The sequence below is a fragment of the Astatotilapia calliptera genome, chromosome 11 (assembly GCF_964374335.1).
Source record: "Astatotilapia calliptera chromosome 11, fAstCal68.1, whole genome shotgun sequence".
NCBI lineage: Eukaryota > Metazoa > Chordata > Actinopteri > Cichliformes > Cichlidae > Astatotilapia > Astatotilapia calliptera.
Window position 1 is genome coordinate 38,044,826 of NC_137432.1, and position 22,548 is coordinate 38,067,373.

A 22,548-nucleotide genomic window follows, 5' to 3' on the forward strand; every position below is an offset into this window, starting at 1 on the left:
GTACCTCCCTCTCTAATTTTTAGCGCTCCATCTAGAAAGCGTCTACAGCACAAACAAATTCACCTCCACTTTCAGCGTTAGGGATGGCCCTACGTGCAGCGGCGTGAGCCACATCATTTCCTTTCTGACTTTTCACTGAGCTTCTAAATCCCGCTGTGTCTGAGTAAAGAAACAAAAGAGAAACAAAGCAGTTGGAAAGTGTCAGGAGGCTCAAAGCCTGCTGCTGACTTCAAGAAAAAGAAAACAGCTGCTTCCTTCTCTGTGCAGAGATATGCAGATGTGGATAAAGAAGGATGACCTGCTGCACGGGAGCAGAAAAAGTTTCAAAGCAGACAAATTTCTAAATGCGATGTGTAGAAATCTACTATTTATTTATAATGTTTATAGTGTTTACTCACACATAAACATAGACTGTTTCTACGACTTCTGAGAGACAAGCTGGAGCTATCAGGAGGGGACCACCACATGTCCCAGTGGATACTGGACTACCTCACAGGACGCCCACAGTATGTGAGGACACAGGGCTGTCTCTGACACACTGGTCTGCAGTACGGGGGCCCCACACTGTGCTGGCACCGTTCCTCTTCACCCTCTACACCGCAGACGTCTCCATCAACTCCCCACGCTGCCACCTACAGAAGTTCTCTGACGACTCTGCCATAGTCGCCTCATCACAGGTGAGGACGACTCAGAGTGCAGACAGTGGACTCTGGACTTTGTGGACTGGTGTCAGCAGAACCACCTGCTGATCAACGCCGGGAAAACCAAGGAGCTGGTGGTGGACTTCCGGAGACGCAGACCCACCACACTGACACCGGTGGACATAGTGGACTCTTATAGGTACCTGGGTGCATCCTCGATGCATGAAGGAGCGTTTCTGCAGGTCCTTCCTCCCTGCAGCTGTCAGACTGCACAATCAGAACTGCTCCCAACAAACACAGATGTTTACATCTGTATCTTGCACTATTTTATCAACCGATTCACACTAAACGTGGGTTTGCCTGTTATCTGTATTTAATTTTATTTAATGTAATAACGGTACAGTACTCTGCTTTTGGCAACCATTGTCCTTGATGGAAATATGTAAAAACTGTGTATGTTTCTGTTCTGTGTCTTGTGCACTGTTTGTTACACCCCATCGATTCTACTGATGGGTTGTTGTCGCTAATCTGCCGGGCGGACACACGGCTTTGAACTGGAGAATGGAATCATGTAGGACTTTCAAACTGACAGCACAGGGGCGTCGACCTCAAGGTCAGAGGTCAAGTTTTCTGAAAATGTCTAAGAAACCTGAGGACAAGGTCAGGTAGAACTTTAGAACAGGTACCACAGGTGTGTTTAGCACGAGGCTGAGGGGAAGCACTGGTCACCAGTAAGTTTGTAAAACAGGCAGCAATAAATTACGTAGCTGATTGAATAGCGTTAAGTGTGGAACAGAGATTTATATATATATATTATATTATGTTATTATGTGTGTGTGTGTGTGTGTCTGTGTGTGTGTGTGTGTGTGTGTGTGTGTGTGTGTGTGTGTGTGTGAGATTGGATCTCCTGTGTTTGAGGAGGAAAATGTAATTTAATCATTAATCTCTGTCTCTCTTCCACAGCATGTCTTCATCCTGTCTTCCTTCTCTCACCCCAACCAATCACAGCAGATGGCCCCGCCCCTCCCTGAGCCTGGTTCTGCTGGAGGTTTCTTCCTGTTAAAAGGGAGTTTTTCCTTCCCGCTGTCGCCAAAGTTTGATTGTTGGGGTGCAGGATCTTTATCTTACGATATAAAGCATCTTGAAGTGACTGTTCCTGTGATTTAAATAAAATTCAACTGAAAGCACGAGACAGAGAATAATATTGATGATTTGAGAAACACTGAATCAAAGTCACATCATTAAAATTTGCATAAGAATATTCTTGTAAATATTTTTATGTTTAGTTATTCGAGTTAAAAGTTACACTGACTTTGGTATAAACACAAACTGGTGTTGGTGAGAGAGATCGCTGTGGTTCAGACGGCTGTTTACTCAGCTCCTCGCCGGAGATTCGTTAGACCAGTTGTTACATCATTTTCACGTTACTCCTTAAAAGGACCACACATGCATTACCACATGATTAACAGTTAGAGGAACAAATTCCACACACCAACACGAATCCCTATCCTAACGAGGACACACGCGATCAATCTCTTAGTATTTATGTACGAACACAAAGCAAAGACGAAAACCGACCCAGACGCATCAGAGCGCCGCGGTGATTCAGCCGTGGACGCACGAACAGGTGCTGACTGCTCGTCGCTGCTTTGTTACCTGCTGCAGCTTTGACAGCACTCTGTGCGTCGGCGCTTTTGCACAGTAACTGTAACAGTAATGTGACGGCTCCGCCGCTCTCCTCCACCAGCACAGACCTGAAATCAGCTGCAGGAAGAAAGCATTCCTGTCCACCCAGCGTGCAGATACCTGAAGAGCCTTTGTAACATGAGTAATTATATAACTGTGACTGTAATGTGATTACTGAATTTACTGCAGTAATGTTACTGAAAACGTTCATGTGATTCATTTAGAGCACTGTCTGTTATTCTCCCTCATTTCCTGTTGTGCACAGTCTGCACCGATCACTCACCGAACACACGTGATTACATGTGATTACATCACACATCACAATAAAAGCATATTTCGGTCCTGAACTGGAAACGTCAGTCCCACGCTGACTTCCCGGAGCAGCTCTCTCCGTCTCATCTTTCACCCTGTCAGGCCACCTCTGCGCTCCACACGTCGACTGAACGCGTGTCTGAGTCGCTGTCCCGCCTGCTGCTGTCAGCTCTTTTTGATTATTTCTCTGCCGTCAAGGATGCAAGCGAGATCAGGCTCATCTCGTCCTCGCTGGATCTTGGCAGAGGCCTCTCTGCATGTTAAACTCAGTCGGCTGCGTCACAGATTCAATTTGAAAGTTGCACAAACATCTGTGGAACAAACGCCTTCTTCAGGGACCGCTTCAGACCGCAGGGACAACAAACGCACGCCTTTATCCTCCTAAAACTTAAATGTACACCAACTGTGCCGAGCAACCTGGATGACAAAAATATCAGGATTTACAATTTGTGGTGTGATTTACACCAGTGTGTCCTGTTCAGCATCATTTCCTCGTTATACTGCAGCCTGCACCGCGCCTCTCCACTCCTCCTCAGGTACAGAACGTGAAAACTGGATCTGTGGGTAAAATCTGCAGGAAAGTCTCTGACTGCAGCCCGTTCGCTTTCCTTCCTGCAGCAGCAGCAGTTAAATGAATTCCTGCTCTCCACCTGCAGGCGTTCCTCCATCAGCCCTTCCCACAATGCACCTGTACAGCCTCCAGCTCAGAACCAATCACAGCAGAGGGAAATGAAGCTGCACAAAGCTGGTGTGAAATTCCCTTTAACCGAGGTCTGGGCTTTTTATCTGAATCCCTTTCATCTTGTTTCACAATGACAAAGAACATGTTTTGTCTGAAGGAGGCTCAGAGCTTCCACACAGACAGCAGCCTGCAGCCACACTCCTCATCTCAGAGTCGGTCTCAAATCCTTAAAAACTTCAAACCGGCCAAAGATTCTGATCACGCCCGAAGCGGTTTGATCCGACACTAAATACCCGAAACGTCACGAACGACCAAAAACTAAGCTGAGCTTTGCAAATGTGTGGTCAGAAGAAAAGGAGACAAGGTCCAAAGGCAGAACATGAGACACACATCATCCGCCTGATAAAAATAACTATAATAACCAATAACAACTATTTTAATTCTATTTTGAAAATACAAAATTGAGCACCAGTCAAAAAGGAATATTAATACCAACACTGCACACGGGGCCTTTAAAAGGTTACCAGATGTCAGATTTGCAGTCGTAGCCCTGGTGGCTCAGCACCTCTGGGCTCATGTAGTACGGAGTCCCTGTGAAGGTGGTGGCCAGGTCACATGATCCCATCAGCAGGCAGGAAACACCAAAGTCACCTGGAAACATGAGAAGCATCATCCTGATGACTGATCTGCTGTTAAACTGAATCTGAACATCTAAAGAACCTGCAGAAGGTCCGTGAACACCTGGACCTGCACACGCCAAACACATGCTCTGTGTCACGGTGGGCCGATAACGTCACAGGTACATACATCCCACAGATACTGAACGATCCACAGACCTGCGTGATCCTCACCACGCTTTGCAGAAATCATAAAGAATCAATGAGCTGTCCCACAGGCAGTGAAGGTTTCCGGCACCACGCTTCAGACCCGGTTTCACCCTTTCCTAAGCTTCAGGTTCGGCCTGAACGATTTACCCGCTTCCTTCCAAGTCTTCTGCTTTTTTGTTCTGTCTGTAAAGAGCAAAGCTGCATTATTCACCTCCAGCAGCCCTCAAACAGCGACAAAAAGCTCTTCAGAGCTCGACGTGGGAACATCACGCTCTGAGACCACGAAGAGCACCTGAGCCGAGACGTCAGAGGTTTAAATAACTTCTGTAGCAGCAACGGAGCCGCGGAGAGTCAGAGACACTCGGTCGCTCAGCTGTGAAACACACAATGAACATTTAAAGTTGGAGAACGCACTAATCCAATGGAAATGGACCAGAGTGTCCGCTACTGACCCCGACAGCTCCAAAGCAACAGCCAATGAGTGAATGAGCAGATCTGTGGATACAGATCTGGAACTTCTAATTCTACGCTGATGTATTTGAATATCTGATTAACATAAAGCTGATCGTGACACAGTGAGACGACACCTTTGCTGACAGCTACTGGAAACCACTAACTGTGCCGAACGTAACGCCGCTCACATGACTGCACAGTAGATCTGCAGCGTCTCTGTGGCGTCGGTGCTCCGTGTGTGCAGCTGGTAAACTAAACTCTCACAGAGTTCTGGTTCAAAACTGCAGACGGCAGCAGCAGCAACAATCTGCTGAGTTTACACTCCACACACTCAGCGTAAACCCACTTCCTCCCGCGTTACTACCCACTCGTTAGCTGGAAGCACGCTTCTATTTGCGGCCCTGTTTGTTGTTGTTGCTGTTAGTGAGAGGAAGAAGCCCTTTTAGGCAGCAGACAGTTTTGTAATACACGCACAAACGTGAGGAAAGTACCGCAAGCCTTCGCGGCAGCAGCAGCACAAAGAGGACGCTCACCGATGTTAACGAGGTTTCGTTTCAGGAAGATGTTCTTGGCCTTCAGATCTCGGTGGAGGATCCGCCTGCAGAGAGCAGCACAGCGGATAAAATGCAGGTTGCAGACTGAAGCCACTTCAATCTGCAATCATTTGTTCTAATATTAACCAGCTACAAATGTTACTGTTTTTGTGACTTTTTGTTGTCACCTAGAATCTCATTAAACCACAAAAACGTGTTTCTACTTAACTACCGAGTGTCAGCAGATAAAACATGTGGAGCAGATTCGCTTCAGAAACAGGACAAACATATAAAGCCAAAGACGACTTTAGAGGAAATAATAGAAAACTCTGCACCTGTCGTGTATGTAGCGAAGGCCGAGCAGGAGCTGGATGAGCCAATCAACGACCTGGCTTTCAGGAAGGCTCCGCCCAGCTCGTCTCACCTCTCCTATCTTACAGTCCAGATCCCGATCCTGAGGGCACAGCGAGGAGGAAGTGATGCGTCACTCATTGACTGAAGTGCATGTGTCATTACACTTCACTCCACAGTAGCAGCTCCTGAGTGGCTCAGGCTTTCGTCTCAGCTTCTGTGTGAAATGAAGGAAGCTTTGACAGCAGACCAGTTTGGGGGCGCCTGCAGCCAGAGAGCTTCACTCCAGCAGCTCATTAACGTGTGGCTGAAGCTCCAGCTACAGGTCGGTACTGCTGTTCGCTCTCAGCCTGGCGTGTTCACATTCTGTCAGACTGATGCAATTAAAAGGAGCCGCACCAACTGCCAGCAGCAGCTAACTGCAGCCCGTCCGCTGATGTGCCGACGATTATAGTCAGATTACTGAGATATTAAAGGAAAGTTCAAACGTGACATTTACGTTGCTGTGATTCCAGCTTTGTTTGCTCAGTTCTGGATTTTATAAGACGATGTGATTTCCGGTTTTTTCTTCGTCAAATCAGATTTTTCTGCTCACTCTATCAGGCTGAAGCAATGCCTCAGAGTCGTCCACAGCTCTGCAGGGGATTGTGGGTAATGGGGTGAACAGAAACAGTAGCTCTTAAGATCTCCAAAGGCGCAGCCTGTTCATGCTTAAGTGTGTTGAATTACACTAAATCCTCACAAAAGGCCTAAATATTGTTCAGTCTGTGTGTTTGTAGAACAGAAAACCAGCCGGTTGGCAGCACAGAAGCACGGGAAGCTTCGTGAACTGTTCTGCAGCAGTGATTCAAATCTTCAGGAGATGCTGAAGGAGGCGGGGGAGGAGGGAGAGAGCTGGGTAATGAGGGGGGAGGATCGCCGTCAGGTGACGTAAACGAGCGGGCGAGGGGGATACTCCGAGTGTGGGAGGCAGAGAAAAACACGAGTGGAGATGAAGGCAGCGTGAGAGTCATTAGTGGAGAGGCTGAGTGTGAAGACGGCACCTGGTGTCATCGAGACAGCAGGCGTGAAAGATGGCGTGGAGGGAGGGGCGGGGGGTTCGGTTTCAGGCTGTTGCTTCATTGTGTCTTTATCAGACAGAGGGGCTCTCCACAGGCCCAACGTTCGCTGATGCAAACCTGCAGATCTGCAGCTTTTGTCACGGTTGCTTCATTCTTACTTCCTCATGTGTTGTGACTGAGGTGAGGATGTTTTTGAAGAGCACGGCGGCCCCGGACAAAGAGAGCACTCGGTTTCACTGCAACGCCAAACAAACCAGACATGCAGGTGTAAGAAACGTAAGACAGGGAGGCATTTTAAACCCGATCAGGAACGAACTCTAACAGCTGCGTCGGGCAGGTTGGCTTAAGGCAGCTTGAACTCTGCGCATTACAGAAGGACAGCGAGTTAGCGCAAACCCATGTTCCCGTGGTAGATGACCGAGAGTTTGAACCCACATCAGGCGTGTCTCCCAAAAACAGGCAGTGTTTCAATCAAGCCTTAAGCTCCAAGGCTGAAAATGGGAACCATGCCGGCAGTGGGGGAGAACAGTCAACCCAAGCATGCTGAAATGCTACCAAAAGAAAAGACTTTACCACCACATGTCTCTCTGGGACTTAAAACGCTCATTCAAACAAGCTGGTGTAGTTAGCTACGTTAGCTACTGTGAGTGATCTACATTCAGCTATAAATAAGAAGCAGAAAAGCAAAGCCTGCAGTTCCTCTAACGTCCACTTGAGGCTCCAACAGTGAGGTTCAAACAGGAGCAAACAAAGACTAGTTTCCTCTGGTCACTGCAACTGTTTTAAATCCTTCACACGTTTGTTTTTTAACACTTGATGGTTGCATTATTGGGGGCGTGGCCTCTTTAACTGGCGGCCGACTGTAACTGCTGAACACTGAAGGTCCAACTGAATTTACTGAGATTATTTTTGTTAAGTGAGGTTTTGGATCAAAGGGATTCAGTCTCTCCCTGTGAGTGCTCCTGGTTCCTGTTACCAGGCAGTACTCTGTGATTATGCAGAAGGCGGCTCTCTCCAGGAAGCTGTGGTAGAAGGTCAGTATCGCCGGGTGGTGCAGCTGAGACAGCAGCTGGGCCTCCTGAGTGGCTCTAACCGTCTCGTCGGGTCGAAGGTCACCCAGAGGAATCTGCTTCAGCACCTTCCTAGATGAGAGACACAGGTCAGAGGGACGTTCTGCAGGTGTGAAGCACCTGTTTACTGATGGCGTTCATGATGTTCACGGCAGGGAGCTTTTAGAAACGTTTCAATGTGAACCAGTGCCTTAAAGTTGAAGGATGCACACAGCGTACTGGGTAAGAACTTTGTGGAGCGATGATATTTCTGCAATAAAGACTGGTGGTCACATCCAGAGGGAGAGACTGCTAATGTCAGCACGAAGCTAAAAACTGGAGCAGCGTGGTCTCAAACCGCTCCCCCTCAGGGAGGTAATCAGCTGCTGCTCACCGAGCAGGCCGTCTCTCCAGCTCTTGTTAAATTGGTGAGCAGGTCAGCAGGCGAAATGGAGGCTCTGGTTTATTAGCTCCCTGCTCTCACCCCCTCGGCTTCACTTTCTGCTGTGAAGACAGCAGAAACGCAGCACGGGGTCAAAGTGGAAATTCCTCAGTTAAAATACGACCTGCTTACTGTGATTATGTGATTTTACTGGCCCGGACACGTGCTGTAGTAACTTTGGTATCTTAAAATACCAGTAAGACGGTTTATTTTCCACTCGAGGCACCGTTCAAAATTCTTTTATCCCATCTTATTTATCGCATACGAGCCCCTCGTTAAACGTCTGGGTGACTGATGATGTCATCACAGGCAGCTGTGGGTTTGCTGTCAAAGCAAAAAGTCCTGGCCTGAAAACTGAAGGCAGCTTAGAAGCACCAACATCCTCCTGTGATGTCAGAAATAAAACAGTTTTGGCCTGTACGGCGAGTTTTCGGCTTCAGAGCAGCTGTATGGCAGCTTCATGTTGTAACTCATCAGTTTAAACGTCATTAAAATGAGGAGTTACAGCATCATGTTGCAACATGGCACAGCGGTGACTGTGTCCATCCTTTCTGTACAGTCTGTGGGGCTGTAGCAGAGCAGTGGCGGTGTACTTTAGTAAAGCTCCACTCTTGTTCTATCATTTCTTGTTTTCATGTTTTGTTTTTGTCATTTTAATTAATGCAGGAATCAGGTCACATTTCCATTTACCTGTCACATTATTTTTTCCTTTCTTCCTTTTTGAATCTTTTCTCCTGAGAAAAGGCAAAAATTTAAATAAAACAAGAGCGCGCTGTTTGTGAAATGTCATCTTGAACCCGCCTGAACCTTTTAGTTCAGGGAACGGGGGCGTCGTTGTCTCTGCGCCACAGCTGCAGACTTTCCGCGGTGAAGGAAAACAGCTGGATGCTGTCGATGCTGACGACACATCAGTGATGTGGATGAGCAGAGTGTCAGTCATCATCCAACTGACACACACACTCACACTCAGAGACACACACTTCCATGAATCTGTAATCTCAGAGCTTTGATTCATAAAGCAGAACAGAAGGATCAAAGAGACGTGAGCTCTGATTTCATCCTGCACACGACTGAGGCGAAAAGGCTTTGTGCTGCTTTTCAGTCTTTTGTAGTTTTTTGCCTTTTTGTGCTTTTTGTGGGTTTTTTGTTGCTGCTTTGGTTTTTCTGAATGTCGTGTGCGTCAACTTGGATGAGCTTAGAAACCCTCCCGTGCTGTGATACACTTCACTTCAGTACTTAACGTTTACTCAGGATTATTCCACAGAAACTAAAACAGCAAAGTAAACTTCCGTCTGCACTCTGGTGCTCGTCTTTAACAAAGGTGAGAAATGAACCCAACACACCTTTAACCTGAAATATTTTTAATGCCCAGCAGGGGGCGACTGCTACCAAAAGGCTTCTTGTCCTGTAGAGGTGCACGGTCCTCTGTGACCTCACTAACACTGTGCTGATTTGCATCACATCACACTGGATAACACATGACGTCCACCGATTTGATCTGAAACAAAGTCAGGGCGCGTACATGTTGGGATCATCTTCTGTGTCCCACCAGAAAATTATTCAAAAAGTTCACGACTGATTCGAACGTGCAGCTTGTTAGTTTCCTGTAACAGAAATGCAACAAGTGGGTCTTTACTACGAACTTATTTGAATGTGATCACAGCTGTCAGACGCGGAAGTTAAATCCATCCATGCATCCGCTTCTCTTTTTCAGGGTCGCGGGGCCGCTGGAGCCTATCCCAGCTGTCATAGGGCGAGAGGCGGGGTACACCCTGGACAGGTCGCCATGTCGCAGGGCCAACACACAGACAACCATTCGCACTCACATTCACACCTACGGACAATTTAGATTAATCGATTAACCTATCCGCACTAACTGCATGACTTTAGATGGTGGGAGGAAGCCGAACAGAACATGCAAACCCGGCCTGATGGTGGAATTGAACTCACCCACATGGAAAAGATATTTATAAATCTTATAAAGTTTGTATCTGTCTTGTGTGAAACTTGTATGAAAAGCATACAAGAGTAAAAATAGATATAAGATCCCTTGAAAAATTATATAATGAAACTTGTATGTTTTGGATACTTACTAAAACAATATATGAAAGTAATGTGAAAGTGGCCACTTTCATGAGTAAATCATATACGTTTTTACTATTTCTTTTCCATATGGGCAGGACCTTCTTGCTGTGCGGCAACAGTGCTCACCACCGTGCCCTAAAACGATCTAGGGGATTTACGGTGGCCCTGAGAGGCCAAACGGACTGCAACTTAAGAAAACACCAGCAATAAGAAAAACGCTGCAAAAGCACACTGGTCCGTCGGCTTATTGTCTCCCCAGAAACACTTCCCTTGTGCATTTGGAAACCTATTTTTTCCTATTTCCGCTTTTGTTTTTTCTGTTTCCTATTTCAGGATATTTGAACGAGATCGCGGATACAAGCGGCAGAAATGAGCTTCCTCCGAAGGGTGGCTGGCCTCTCCCTTAGAGATAGGGTGAGAAGTTCGGCCATCCGGGAGGGGCTCAGAGTAGAGCAGCTGCTGCTCCACATCGAAAGGAGCCAGCTGAGGTGGTTCGGGCATCTGACAAGGATGCCTCCTGGGCGCCTCCTGGGTGAGGTGTTCCAGGCATGTCCCACCGGGAGGAGGCCCCGGGGCAGACCCAGGACACGCTGGAGAGATTATATCTCTCGGCTGGCCTGGGAACGCCTTGGTGTTCCCCCGGATAAGCTGGAGGAGGTGGCTGGGGAGAGGGAGGTCTGGGCCTCTTTGCTTAGGCTGCTGCCCCCGCGACCCGGCCCCGGATAAAGCGGATGAAGATGGATGGATATTTGAATCCATTCAGTTTACGCAGACCCACAGGACACTCCCACTGATTTCTGTTAAAGCCGCTGTCTTCAGCTTCATTTTAGAGGGTCACAAATGTGAGCCAACACAGGGGAGAAGCTTCCCGTTCAAAGAACTACCGGCTCAGCGGCGCCGTTACTGCCTTTGATTTCACGTTAAAGCCAAAAGGCTGCTGGGAAATCAAATTCACAGCCTGAATTTATAATTTATGGGCAAAAAAATCTATTTCATTCAGTTCTTTGAGCCCTCACTGTGATGTGCACTGAAAGGGGCTTTTCTTCAGCTGCTCACCAAGCCAGGAGCGCCGACCGTCCGTTGCTATGCAACTACGGAGAAAGGATGTTTGAAGTGCGACGCTCAGATGCTCCTGAGATCGTGTGTTTTTGTTTGGCTGAGAGCAGAGAAACACAAGCTCCGACCCTGAACTGTAAACCAGAACGAGACCAGAGAAGGAAGAAAGGAAGGAAGGAAGGAAGGAAGGAAGGAAGGATTTCAATCAGAAGTCATAGAGAGATTCGCAGTCACTCAAATGAACTCTGACCCTGACAGTCAGCAGGAGACACACCCACCAGCGAGCTACAGTAACATGAAGATGAAGTAGTTCCTTTTATTCGGACTCCACGATTTCCATCTGGTGACATCAAACATGATGTTTGTAATAAAAGCACCAGAGGAACAAAAACTACACCAAAAGGCTCCCGCTGCATTTGAACTCAGGACCTTCTTTCTGTGAGGCAACATTAAGAACAGAAACATGATGTGAGCAAGGTGAGCAGAGGTTACAGAGGCCGAGGGCGGAGCCAGGTGAGATACACAAGCTTACAGCTCAGGGTTCAACCCCAGAGCTGCTGCTCTACCCTCCTCAGTGGAGAGCGTGATCCTCCTGTGTTTGTACTCAGGGGCCACAACTGAGAGCAGGAAGGCTGCACTGAGGGTCATTAGCACCCCCCAAAAAATCACTGGCTGCCCTCTGACACACCTGGAGGCCATCGCCAGATCCTCCTGTCTCAAGTAAACCAGGGCCATCACAGGTGACCCCGCCCCCCACCTGTTTGACCCACTGCTCTCTGGTCTGCGCCTCAGGTCAGTCAGCTGCCACACCTCCAGACTCACTAACAGCTTCTCCCCCGACCCCTGCCCACCAATCTGAGTGACCCTCATCACTCAGGACGCTCACACAGACTCTATTAACTCTTTGTACTGATTTCAAACACTCCTGCTCCTTTCTCCTGCTTTTTTATTTATTCCTGTCGTCTAATATGTCTATTTCACTCCTGCACAGTTGCTGTTGAGCATAATAAATTGTTGGTATAAGAGAACAAATCGTTTTGATTGACTTTTCAGACATAAATGATTCAAACACGTCACCAGGTGAAGCTTCCTCTGGCCTGCTGCGACGTTCCACCTGTCCCTCAGGTGATCGTTTTATCTCAATGCATCCTCCAGCGTCTGAGCCTCTCCGAGAGGCCGCCCAGCTGGCTCCTACAACTTCCTGCTGAAGGGAAAGCTTAACAGGAAGTGGATAAATCAGCACAACAGGAAGTAAGATTTTAGAGCCTCAGCAGGCTGGACGAGCACAGGCAGCAGTTTGAGACATTTGAGCACACTGATCAATCACTCAGACAGATTATGAGTTCACAGGACACGAGAGAAATGATGGGAGTATTATCGGGCTGCTCTAAAAGCTCCCTGAAACGTCTTCAGTTGAACCAAAATGCCACAGCAGGCGTTTTTCTTCTCATTGGCTTCCTGTTAACTGCAGATTTTTTCCACATGTAGTCCTGAATAATCAGGATCATAACATTAAAGACCTCACAGTTCCTCATCAACCTAATAAAGGACTTCTTTCTCAGACTGCTGATTTATTTGTGGTTTCGAGAGTTTCTAAAAGTAGAACAGGAGGCAGAGCCTTCGGCTTTGAGGAGCTGCTGCAAAGAAACCGCGACTGGGGGAGATCAAGAATAAGACTCCGAGGACCCGAAGCAGGTGTGTACGAACCTTTGGAGCAGATCTCAGGTGAATTCAGGAAGTTTGTGCTGAACGAACCTGAGCGTGTTCTGTCAGAGACTGAAAACAGAAACTCCAGGTGTGGCAGAGACGATGGAGGTCACACAGCTGCTCCTAAAACCTCAGAGGAGACGAGCTCAGGAGAGTCACTGCTTGCATCATGTTGTCTGTGTGAGAGCGTCACTGTACAGCCAGAAGTACGTGGACACGATTGTATTCTGGGTAAACAGCATTCACACATGACATCCATGCTCCTGTTGGCTGCATTTGAAAAGTTCTTCCCGGCTTTCAGGAGCAGAAGACAAATGAGATTCTTTTTCGATGCTTTAAATAGAGCCGGCCTGTAGCTTAAATGGGTCAGCAGCAAGCTGCTTGAGAAAATCATTTACAAAACAGCTTCCTGATATTAAACACGCACAACAGCATGACATATACAACTCTACGCATCAAACACCAAAAGGGTCCACGCCCCAGAGCCTGGTACGCTTTTCACAAAGGTGTCTGTTATACAGCAGGTGTGCATCCATCCACTCATTCATCCATCTGACCATCCAACCGTCCATCCATCCATCATCGATCCATCCAACCGTCCATCCATCCGTCAGTCCATCCGTCCATCCGTCCATCTGACCATCCAACCATCCAACCGTCCATCCATCCATCATCGATCCATCCAACCGTCCATCCATCCATCATCGATCCATCCAACCGTCCATCCATCCGTCCATCCGACCATCTGACCATCCAACCATCCAACCGTCCATCCATCCATCATCGATCCATCCAACCGTCCATCCATCCGTCAGTCCATCCGTCCATCCGTCCATCCAACCATCCAACCGTCCATCCATCCATCATCGATCCATCCAACCGTCCATCCATCCGTCAGTCCATCCGACCATCTGACCATCCAACCGTCCATCCATCCATCATCGATCCATCCAACCGTCCATCCATCCGTCAGTCCATCCGTCCATCTGACCATCCAACCATCCAACCGTCCATCCATCCATCTTCTTCTGCTTATCCAATTATTTTAGTACCAGTAAAATGTGTGCGTTTTTAACTGTTATGTTCTCCATATTTTACACGTATTCTAATGTTTACTTTCTCAGCAACATTAACCACATCTGCAAAAGCTCCACTTTCTAATTTTCTAGGTTACTGCAGACATTTCCAGACTAAGTACCAAAGGAAAACATCTGCCGACATATGTGAGACCGGTCTGTAATGTCTCATTTAGGGTGATTAAAATCTCCAGCACCTGCTGCACTGAACAGAAATGTTTCACCGCATGTGGTGTTCAGTGTTTCAGCTGACAAACAGATGGGACTTTTGGATTTTACCCAAACTTCACCTCATGCAGTAAATCCACAGTGCAGATATCACTGTGAGATTGCCATCCAACAATGAACCACTGCATCCTGTGAGTGTCTGCAGATGAAAATGTAAAAACCAGCATCTGAGACACATGAATTTTAAAAGCAAGCATTTTGTAAGAGAGTTTGGAGAATTTGTGTCCCACTTTTAGGTTTTCTGGTTGTTTGGAGGTGTTTCTTCTTCTGTTCTTTGTCTCTGGAGAAAACGCTAAAGATAAAAAAAAAAAAACGCAGAACGAAGCATCTTTAATCAATCTTTAACTTTCAGTAAGCAGAAAATAATCTTATCCCATGGGACTATTCATTTTTTATGTATTTCATTCCCTTTAAACCTAAATACAGTTTTATTCAACAAAAACATGTCCAATAGTTCATCTCTGCTACCAGAAGCTTCCTGTGCATGATTTGCATCTTTGTCCATGAGGCCTTCTTCGGTGGACATTATCTTCTGTGGACATTATCCTGTCAAAATATACATTTTTAGGCAAAGTTTAAATGTAACATCTGATGGTTGCACATTAGGTTTGGGGAGAGAGTTTCTGGATCTTTGCTCCGTCCTCAGAGTGACTTTGTCTGCTTCCTGAAGATGAAAATAAATGTAAAAGATCACTTTTCAGTAGATCCAGCGTTACAGAAGTAGTTTCGATTTTTATGGACGTGTTCTCACAATTTTTTGGTCACACTTTGTACGACCTGCTTTCCACAAGGATCTGTACTCAGATTTCACTGGTGAGGCTTTATGTCCAGCTTTTAACTCATGGTAAAAATTAGAGATGTGCATCCCTCGTTAATTTAAACATGTAGCAATTTTACTTCTACAAGGACTTTGATTTAACTTGTCAACTATTCAGACTAAATATTGAACTGAAATTCACTCTGTTAGCTCATAATAAACTAATAAACTTCTACACGGACTGTAAACCATCATCGGTTTCTCTGATGAATCCTGCTCTCTGCTTTGTTTTCAGTGTACTGACAGCTTCTTTTCAGAGTTTCCTCCATCTTGATAACAACGCTCAGCCGTGACACGTGCTGCACTTCTGTTGCCATGGAAACCGCATCCAAACGGATAGAGGGGTCACGTACCTGGGGCGCTTAGCGTTTTCATTTTGTCCTCTAAAGTCTCATTTTTTCCACCGTAATCGAGCGGAGCGCTCTTCCTCACTCCCGACGTGCGACACACGGTGAAAACCACGAAGGCGTGAGGCCGAGTCCGTCTCTGGCACACGGAGATGTCAGAGATTTATGAGCAAACGCTGACACGTCGATCAGGCCACCCAGTCCAAATTTATCAGAGAGGGAGAGGCGAGAGGGGGGAGGAGGTGAGGAGAGGGGGGTGAGACCTGTCAGATGGTGAAAAGGGCAGAGATGACGACTCTAAACAACGGCTCGCCATCTGCTTTCTGACAACACAAAGACTTCTCACGGTCGGCTTCTTTCTGAATGACGCCCTGCAGAAAGAGTCAGAAAACCGTCCTTCAGCGGCGCCGCTTCCTGAGCCAACGCCTCGCAGCCACGCAGCACTCGACGTGCCACATGCACCGCCATTAGAAAAGTTTGTTTTCAGTCAGACAGCGCAGGAAGTTCAGCGCAGAGACTAGATTCTTTTTACTGAACTGTTTACTACAACGAAGGGTGAAGCCAGCTTAGAAAAGGAGCAAACGAAGGCTTTTAAAATTATTTTCAGCCGTAATCTTAACCTGACACTGGCTGTGACGTCGCCCACTCATGGAACCTTCTTGAATCCTCGACAGTGTTTTGAGACCAAACATGATGAGAAATATTTTTGTTCATGGTTTTGGTTTTGGTTAGGGATTCAGCCTGTGTTTAATCTCTGCTCCCGTGTCCCACGTTTCATGTCATGTTGTCTCATGTTGCGTGTCTTGAGTCTGAGTTCGGTCTGTGTGTTTCCTGTTTTATTTTGATAGTCCTTGTCCTACATCAGCGTATCTAGTTTTGCCTCCCCTGTCTCGTTGGGTCTGATTAGTCCCCGCTGTGTTCCCACCTGTTCCCCATCCTGCTCGTGTTTTCCTCTGTCTGTCATCGTGTCGTACCCTCACGATGCTGTGTTTGTCCCTCTGTGTTACTAGTTCTCAGTTCCTGGTTTGTTTTCTAGTTTAGCTTTGTATTCGATGTGAGTTTTCCAGCAAGCTGCCGTTTTGAGTTTTTTCCTTCGTCTTGCGTCGTGCACATGGGTCCTCGCCCTGCCTGCCACACAGCACAACCACGACAGATATGACTGAGAAACAAAAATCTTCTTTTTTAATCGTCCCTTTGGCTCCAACTGGACCATAATTTACAAAACAAACACGATTTCATAAAATAAGAGCTGTTATATTCACTGCCACCAGGGGGAGACTCCTCCCAAAAAGAAGAGATAACGCTGCTGCTCGCTTGATCTGTGGCTCTATGATACTATTTATTATGGTCCCCTTAGAGTCAAATGTTACCAGCATCCATCTGGCCCTTCTGGATTCAAAACACTGGTAGCCACTAGAATACTTCACCTCGCCCGTGTCAGCTGTACGCTGACATAAAACACAGACGTAACAGACGGAGGGATGATGGCGAGTCGCACAAGCCTGGCTTCATGGACACTTTGATCTGCACCACACTCAAGTTTGTTGGCGTTCCAAAGAAAAACCTTTCCTGCCTCCTGAGCTCTGAAGCTTTATTTATTTATCACTTAGTTATGAGACTCATACGGAGCCCCGCAGGGGACATGGGAGAAAAAAAAATTAAGACGGACTTTTGCGAGTTTTGCGAGATCTCGCAACAGTTTTAGCCGCATTCTTCGGGCGCCGGCTCGAAGCCGACCGGGAGGTCGAGGCACGATGTGCCGGGAAAGCGGTGTTCCTCCCGGCTGTAGTAGGTCGCGACCTCCCGTTAGCTTCGAGCTAACGGGAGGTCAAAGGCCGAAGAATACGTTTGTTTTGCGAGATCTCGCAAAAGTTTGTCTTAATTTTTTTTTTCTTCCATGTCCCCTGCGGGGCTCCGTAGACTCAATCTTCCCGTTAAACAAACAGAGGATTAATTTATCTTCTTTACGAATCCTCAAAATCCCTCCTCGGTGCTCGCCCTGTCCGAGTAAACCACAGAGCCCTTCATTGTGAGCATGTCCCTGGACAACACCTCCAGCTAAACACCGTGAACCGCTGACAACAGCTGAGGGCAGAAGATGGATTGGGGGCTGCAGCTAGCCTTTATTAGAAGGACTTTCAGGAGATAACAAGGACAAAGAGGAGCATAAGCAGGAGGCGGCGTGGGGGGCGGCACCTGAGATTGAGCAGCACACTCCAGATTGATCCAAAAACAGCTGAGAGCTATGAGCTCAAATGTGTGAGAGTAAACATGCAACAGCACCAAAGGTCTATGGACATCTGAGGGCACAAATATTAACAGCTCCACACTCATCACAGCAATAATTCAATTTTATTCATATAGCACCAAATCACAACAACACTCGCCTCAAAGCTCTTTATGGTGGAAGGTACAGACCCTTTAATAACACAGAGAGAACCCAGTGTTGGTGGTGACGGCGGGAAGGAAAAACTCCCTTCTAACAGGAACGAATCATCTTCATGGGCACGAATGTCGTGGTCATTTTGGCTTTTTAATCATTTTCTTTAATCTGTTCTTTTCCTGGACTGGAATGACTGTACAGCTTACACGATTTTAAAAAGCAGGAATTTGGTACACAAATATGAAATTCGTTTAGATTTCTCTTCTCCACACAGCATCAACATGTACATACAGCCCCACTAACAACAACAACAAGCATAATTGTGTCTGCATACATAAGCACACTGAGCTGGTTTCTCGGCACAGACCTGAGTTTTGAGTGTAGGCCACAAATCTTAATTCAGCCGTATTCAAACACACATCAGAAGAGGTTTTGGAATCAGGCTAACAATACATGGTCCTCCCCGACCTCCACGCTGTTACAACTACACTTAAAAGCCGAATCTGTACCAGGGAACAATCATCTTTAAATGAACCTGACCAATTCGTGTCACGGTCCTGGTCAGTGACAGTGTTTAGTCTTTTGGTTTATGGTTCTGTGTTTCTAGCTCTAGTAGTTCTTTGTTCTGGGATTTTAGTTCTTACGTTTTGTTTCTGTGTTCCCTTTGATCGGTGTCAAGTCCATGCCTCTTCCTGTTGTGTTTCCTGTTTTATTTTGATACTTCCTGTCCTGTTTGCAGTGTGTCTGCTTTTGCTTCCCTTGTCTCGTTCGGTCTAAGTTCTCCCAGCTGTGTGCCCCTCCTGTCTCCCGTTCCCTGATTACTCTGGTGTCTATTTAACCCTGTGTTTTGCTCGCCCTCTGTCATGTTGTACCCTCATATCTGTCTGTGTTCTGGCTGCTGGAGACGCCTTGTTATGATTCCAGTCTAGTTAGTTTTCTGTTTGTTTGCCGTCCGGCAAATAAAGCTGAGTTTACGTTGGCCGTCTTGAGTCCTGCACTTGGGTCCTGCCTGCCGCACACAGACCGTGATAATTCTGCTGAGAAGGTGGACAAAACCCCGACAGAAGTCTGGTCAAGGTGCAGCTTCCTAATGAACGTTTAAACAAATATTGGCTGTACGTTCACTCTGACCCCGTTTGCTTCAGAGAAAATCCAAAATAATGAAACATATATTTTTTAAAAATCAATTCTTGTAAAGATTCCAGCAAAGGAAAATAAATGTTCAAAGAAATCATTAAAAGCGTAAATTTACCATGACATTCATGCCCATTACGAGTGGATGTAAACATGTGACCAGTCTCAGCGTTTGTCCACTTTCTCACAGGAAGTTTCTCTTCCTGAAAAGAAACAATTTTCTAAAAAAGTCTTTCCTGTCACTTTAATGTAAATCTGATTCTAACCTGATCTGATCCAAACCCACAAACAGTCCTTTGAGTCCCAAAGTGACCAGAGATAAAGTCCTTAGAAGGTCTAACACGATGACCCGTCCTCACAAACATGGACATTTGACCACAGACACAAAACGCACTCTGCTGCTGAGTTTTGGCCGTTGGATTCTGGTTTGGAGATGACAGAAAGATGTGCTGGAAGGACAGCATGCTGCATCCCTGTGTGTGTCGCCCACTCGACCATTCATGTGTTCAGTCACTGAGGTGAGGAGTCAGAGACGTGATAAACATGAAGGCGGTGAGGATTTCTCAGGTCCTCGTCCTGCTGTAAAACTGCCTGAGCATGCTGTCATCCTCCCTGGCTGGACTGAAGAGTGCGCGTGTTTGTTTGTACTTGTATCACAGACTCTGTGGGGACTTAAATCTGTTGGACACATTGTGGGAGCACGTCTCGTTTTGGGGACAAAGAGCGAATCTGTATAAGTGCAGGTGCATCTTGGGATGAAGACTGGGTTTAAGGTTATCCTCCTGATGATGAATGTACACGACTGTAACGTCAACTTGATGATGAAGGCGTGACTGTGTGTGTGTGTGTGTGTGTGTGTGTGTGTGTGTGTGTGTGTGTGTGTCAGGGTTGGCGAGGAAGCGACAGAGCGTGACCGATGGAAAACGAGAGGAGTGATGAGATGGAGGTAGACGCAGATAGGACAGAGATAGAAGAGATATGTTATCAGTACTTGTGTCAGGTATTTCCTGTGAGTGTCTCCATCTGAGCTGATTAATAAGGACCTCAGATCTCTACATCAGCACAGCACAAATAATAAGGTGTGATTAGAAGTATTTCAGCATAGTCAGAAAAACTTTACTCTTGATTACATCTCTGAATCCTAAACTTCCTCTAATACTGCAGCTGCAAGCGATCCATGCAGGCTAACACAGCATTCATCCCCCCTGGTCCTCCTGTCCTGGGACACTTCAGGCCAACAGTCGACCCAGTTTTATTTCCATAGCACCAAATCACAACAGTAATCACCTCAGGCTGATTTATATTGTAAGATAAGCAGCCTACAATAATATAGAGAAAACCCCAAAATTCAGACACCCCCTTCTGAGCAAACACTTGGTGACAATGGAAAGGATAAACTCCCTTTCAACAGGAAGAAAGCTCCAGCAGAACCAGACTCGGGGAGGCGTGGCCATCTCAAAAAGGGCGAGGTCTCTTTGACTGACAGATGGATGGAGGGCAGGCAGCTCCTACCTGCCTGCTGGGCTTCTCCTTGTTCTGCAATTGAAAGTATTTAATATAATTGTCCAATGAAATCCCTGCTGTGTGGTTAACTGTACAAACACGCTACCAAAGACGTCCATGCTCCAGCTTTCTGATAGAAATTCTCCCATTTTATTGAGTTAGCACAAGTTTGCAAGTATCTGCACGCACACATGCACAAGGCTGACGGCTAGAAGTCACTAACAAAGTCTGCTAGTATTAGCAAGTTCGTTACTCCGTGCTCTCATCCTTATTTGATCAGTTCTTTCTAATAATAAAACGAGGGAGCCAAATGTTAACAATGTTTGTCACGTGAAAATGACATTTTTGGGCTCCACTCATTATCAACATCATGAAGCAGGAAGTCTTTGGAATGGAAGTTTTTTCTTTGTTAGAGCTCAGAAGAACTGGGTGCTGCCCCTCAGCAGGCTTCCAGTAATTGACCAGTCACAGTAAAGCATATTTTTAGGGAGGGGAGCGAACAACAGGAGCTAAAATGACTTGTTTCGAGATGAATCGTGCACTATAACAAGGATAGGAACTGTTTTAAACGCTCAATCATCCAAAGCTGGTCCATGGATAAGGTACGCTTTAATAACAGATGTTACTCGATTTTGATCATTTCATAAATGAATGTCTGACACGCATAAGTGTGTTTGTTATTAAAGAGTCCGGCCACGTTAAGTGCACATGAAAGAAGAAGACGTCAGATTGACTCTCTGTGAATCAGAGCCGCTTCAGCTCGGACAGAAAGGACAGAGATGCTACGTTCAGCTCATGAAAGGCTCGCAGTCACCAGCTGCTGAATGCATCCCGAGCACAGGTTTGGTGTCTCTTCTTATCTGTGATGTATTTAATTATGCGTTTGTTCAAAGTCGCATTTACGACTGACAGCTCACCGCTGTTGAACTCGCACACAAAGAAAATCTTTGTGATGACGACAAGCAGCTGAAGGAAACCAGTGAGACCAGTTCATGTTCTCACATCTTCTTCTGCTGGAACTATTTCGCAGCCTCAAAGCAACGAGCCGCAGTGCAATCCCACTGAGCTCTGTGTGACGGGAAGGAGGCGGCTCTGTTCGCCGAGCTCGCTCCACACAGACGTGAATGAGTGTACCGTCAGCTGACTCACCGTCTCTGCTAACATCCACAGACAGGTTCCTCGCACAAACAGGAGGAAACAAAGCATGAGAGCAGGAAGAAGAGCTGAAAGCAGCGAAGAAGAGATAAAATCCCAAGGGTGAGGACGACAGCGCAAAACTCATGATGTGCACAATTCTTTTTTGCTCTTTTTTAATAGCCAGTACATAAAACTAAGCTTTGGTGATACAGAGCATACACCTGAGCAGTTTCATGGTCCCTCATGGAAGAACTTTCATCAGCGCCCTTATTTCCCCGCGGTCGCCACAGCAGATTGATCCACGTGTTTGATTTGGCATAGATTTTCCCCCAGATGCTGTTTCTGATGCAATTATCCCAGTTTGGAACCAGCACTAGCCGTACATCAGCTTGTCAAATACCGAGGGTGGGTTTGCATCTTCTCCCAGTCTCAAACCAGGAATCCAGCGTAGGCACTGAACCCTCAGAGAGTCAGGGCCTCTGAGTTCTGCCAGTACGATATAATCAAATTAAAAATGCTCCAAAAGGCTCAAACAGCACAAACAAGGTCCAAAGATCCAGTTCATAATTCTCCAAAAAATAAAACACCTACCTTTTGTTTGACTCTGTCTGTAATCACACAAACGGCTTCATTACGTGAAGCCAACACTGTCAGTAACTAAAGGTGATTTTCAGTAAAAGCTGAAATTTGACAGAGTAATAATGTAAAAATGACTCGTGTTTCCTATTGTTGTAATTCTTCTGTTATTCAGTTTTATGGAAATATTTTCAGTTTATCAGCATCAAAGTTTCATGTTTTAAATATTTGTTGCAAATTGATGAAGTAAAAAAATGCTCTTCCTTTTTCTGCCTCAGACCAGTCTGACCTCTGAGCCTCCTTCCCCACAGAGCGGATGCTCTACGTCCCACGAGCCTGGAAACAGACCTCCAAATCCTCCACCTTGCACTGCCACTCGAGCCACAGCACAGCGTCTGAAGACAACAGTCTGAGTGAGCTTAGACGAAGTTCAGTTAAAGCTGCTCGGTGGCAGGAGCTGAA

At 46.5% G+C, this 22,548-nt stretch overlaps 1 protein-coding gene across 1 annotated transcript in view; it reads right to left on the reverse strand.

Moving 5' to 3' along the window:
* Nucleotides 1-22,548, reverse strand: part of nek11 (NIMA-related kinase 11) — a 43,747-nt gene that overhangs the window by 14,057 nt on the left and 7,142 nt on the right. The window contains 4 exon segments of the mRNA XM_080308656.1: nucleotides 3,846-3,972; nucleotides 5,135-5,199; nucleotides 5,470-5,629; nucleotides 7,408-7,688. Coding sequence (XP_080164782.1) covers nucleotides 3,846-3,972; nucleotides 5,135-5,199; nucleotides 5,470-5,629; nucleotides 7,408-7,688 — 633 coding nt within the window.